Source organism: Sitodiplosis mosellana, unplaced genomic scaffold (assembly GCF_009176505.1).
Source record: "Sitodiplosis mosellana isolate CC-2019 unplaced genomic scaffold, AAFC_SMos_1.0 Smas_scaffold_3388, whole genome shotgun sequence".
In the NCBI taxonomy this organism is placed as follows: Eukaryota; Metazoa; Arthropoda; class Insecta; order Diptera; family Cecidomyiidae; genus Sitodiplosis; species Sitodiplosis mosellana.
In genome coordinates, this window is record NW_022598630.1 from 1 (window position 1) to 3,307 (window position 3,307).

Consider the following 3,307-nt stretch of genomic DNA (forward strand, 5'->3'; position numbering starts at 1 on the left):
TTGGATATATTTCTGGTAATTTTCTATATGTTCGGATCATAATTAATGAATTTGAACCCAGTTTGCGTAAATGATTGGAATTTCATGTTATTTGTTTATTTCAATAACGGCCATTTGAATTTGAAATTTTCTATAAAGTATTTAAAATAATATTCTCCTTTGAATTCAAGTGTTCAAGAACATGAAAAATACTTTCATAAAATGTTTGTTGCGATTTATATTGTCTTTATTTTGAAAAAAAAGTACGGACAACAGTTTCGGATTATGAATTTAATTCTTTTTATTTTGAAACTGCAGCGCATCGTCAATGTTGAAGTCAACGTAGTCGTTGTCCAACTCTTCAAAACCGGTGCTGAATACGATTGGTATATCAGCCAAATTGTCGGCTTCGAAGAGTTGTTCTGGCGGCTTTGGATGGTTATTAGTCGGAACCGATTCGTTGGCCGGAACCACTTCAACCACTTCATCAACCGGCGGTGGGGGGGTTGTAATTATTTGCACCGGACCTCTTATCATCACTAATGTGCCATCAGGAATGGGAGTTCCATCCGGCTCAAATAAAACATTTGATAGCTCGAAAATTAACGGCATGTCTTCCAGAAAAAAGAAAGAAAAGAAAGAAAAGAAAGAAAAGAGAAAAAAAACAAGAATCAGAACAAAGTAAAAGTAAATAGAAAAGCGAAATGACCCGAAAGCAATCAAAAGAAATGAAAGATTTAGCTGAAATAGCGCCATCTAATAAAACTTGATTCAGAACTAACAAGTATACTTCGAATGCGCGTCTCTCGGGAAGAGAGAAGGCAAAGGAATATTTCAATTTTTTTGACCAGAAAAAACGCCATCTAACGTCGTGCTCGTAAATTATTTTACTGTACATTTAGATAGTTGAGCTTGAACAAAAGTTCGACACTATGTATAAACTTGGAAAGAGCTTGATAAACTTGATAAAATACATGAGAAAAAGAAGCCTCACCAGTTTGAGTGCCAATTTCACGATGCAATGGCTCGGTCACCGCTGGAGTATCATCTACAGCGTTGGCCTCATCACAGGGTTCGAGGTTTTGGATTTTAAATCAAAATCAACAAATCAAATAATTTGATTGGTTTTGAAATACTAAATCAAATAAATCAAATGATTTGATTTAAAATGTTAGTGTATTTCAAATCAAATCAAATGATTTATTTGATTTGTAGCGATCAGAGCAAATCAATTTATTTGAATTTTTGATTTGTAAATCAATTGATTTCAGAGATGACTAAGCGCACGCTCAGTAGCGTATTCAGCAACTCAACTGAGAGTCGTTTTCTGCTCTGTGCGTTTACACTCACTTCGTTATGAGTTTATGTGCGCACTCTGACTTTGTTGTTAAGAAATGTGTGCGCACTCTAACTCTGTTGCCTATTATGGTTTATACACACATATAAAGAGTTGAGTGTGTATTGTCTTATTCTTTTCTTTGTGTTTCTTTCTTTGTATATCCTCTCTATTGTTTCTTCGTTGTGTACGAGTGCGGTGTAGCGCACTCCGTTGGTGCGCTTATACTCTCTTCATGGAGTGGGTTTGTTTGTGCTGCAGCGCAATATCGCACTGAGCATGTTTTAAGCACGCAAACTCAGTGTCCGTGCGGCCATTGCTCGGTCACTCGGTGCGCTTCAGTCATCTCTGATTGATTTAAATCACTAATAAAAAAAATTAGTTTAAATTTTTTTATAAATAAAAAACAAACGAAAAAAAAAATCAAACCAAATGAGGGATCGAACTCAGTACCTCTTGAATACAACGCGTAGCAATGGGCTCAATCGTTGGAGCACACTCTTTCTCCCGACGGATTACATTTTGGTTCGTGACACTTTAGCATCTCGGATTTTTCATGTCGAATGGGCGCTAAAGTGTCACGAACTGAAATAATTGTTCTCTTGTTTCACTGGAATTTGGTTTGTTATGTCGCTCCAGTGTTGGAGTTTTAGTTTGTATTTGCATTTCATTTGAGCAACATGGAATCAAAAAAAGTTGTTTTTTCTATTAAAAACCCAGTGGGACCATATCAATCGAAAGTCAAGAAAACAAATAACAAAAATTATGTTACGTTAAGTGAGCGTAATCAAAGCATCTTTGATGAAATTATTGACTGTGATAAAACGATCGAATCAATATGTGAGTCGTTGGTTTCCGTCGAAACCCAACCTTTAAGTGAATCTTTTGAGACTTTAAATTTGGACGAAGAAAACCAATCGGAACGTGAACAAGGAAGTGTATCGCAAAACCCATCAAATATTTTATCAGCTGACGAAAGAGAAGAAGAAAATCTTCATATTCTATTCAAGGATTATTTTCAAATTGTGCAAAGAAAAAATGATGACAAAAAAAACATCGTCGCAAAGTGCAAAATTTGCGAGACGTCAAGTAACATTCCGACATCAGTGTGTGGATCATTGAATGCAACATCGAACTTCATTCGGCATTTGAAGGTAGTTTTTTTTTCAAACAAAAATCATAGGAACCATTAAAACTTGTTGATTCGAATACAATTTGTTGTAGACACGGCACACCGCGGAGCATTTGGAGTATTTAAACAAGAAAAATGAGAAAAAATTGCCGAAACGAAAGGTTCATTGTAGCAAACTACCGCTATCTCAGTCGCAGTATGAAGATGCGTTGCTAAATCTTATCGTTCAGGGAATGTTGCCGACCTCTATTGTCTCGTTAGATGCATTCAAGCGATATACTCATGGTAATTTTTTGAAATGAATTACTTTGAGTCAAATTTTGATTATTCTTTCAATTTCCTTCACATGTTTTTGAAGAAATTACCACTGGGGTCATTGAACCATCGTATGAAGTGCCGCATTATAATGTCATATCAGCGTACACCGTTAATTCACGACTTGACGATTTGTATAAGCAAGAAATTGCCCAAATAAAAAAAGAATTTGAGAGTGTGAAGTATTTCTGTGCCACAGCTGATATTTGGTCAACCAAACGAAAGAGTTTCATGGGTGTTACAGTACATTGGGTGGATGAAGTTACATTGGAGCGAAAGTCACGAGTGTTGTGTTGCCGTCGCTTCATTTCACCACATGATGCAGAGGCTATTGCTGCTATGTTATCTTCAATTTATACCGAGTTTGATATTTCGGACAAAGTTCTGTGTACGGTGACTGATAACGCTAGTAATTTCGTGAAAGCGTTTAAAGTGTTTGGCATTTCATTCCAAACGTTTGCTGCCTTCGTTGATTTAAATAATGCTGAACCAACTAGGCAATCGAGCTCGTCTGATAATAATGTGCAAGAAGAAGAAGAAGAAGA

At 36.2% G+C, this 3,307-nt stretch overlaps 2 protein-coding genes across 2 annotated transcripts; one reads left to right on the plus strand and one right to left on the minus strand.

Moving 5' to 3' along the window:
• Window positions 1–219: 219 nt before the first annotated feature.
• On the minus strand, window positions 220–1,035 carry LOC129571797 (uncharacterized). Its single transcript, XM_055451648.1, has 2 exons — window positions 974–1,035; window positions 220–593 (listed from the first exon to the last, which is right to left on the minus strand). The coding sequence occupies exon 2, from the start codon at window positions 589–591 to the stop codon at window positions 271–273; it is 321 nt and encodes a 106-aa protein (XP_055307623.1). The 5' UTR covers window positions 592–593; window positions 974–1,035; the 3' UTR covers window positions 220–270.
• Window positions 1,036–2,353: 1,318 nt separating this feature from the next.
• LOC129571796 (uncharacterized) lies at window positions 2,354–3,171 on the plus strand (the record flags this gene model as incomplete). The annotated part of the gene is made up of 3 exons (XM_055451647.1): window positions 2,354–2,404; window positions 2,540–2,732; window positions 2,806–3,171. Coding segments are annotated over exons 1-3 (610 nt in total), but the record flags the coding sequence as incomplete, so codon positions are not given.
• Window positions 3,172–3,307: the final 136 nt, after the last annotated feature.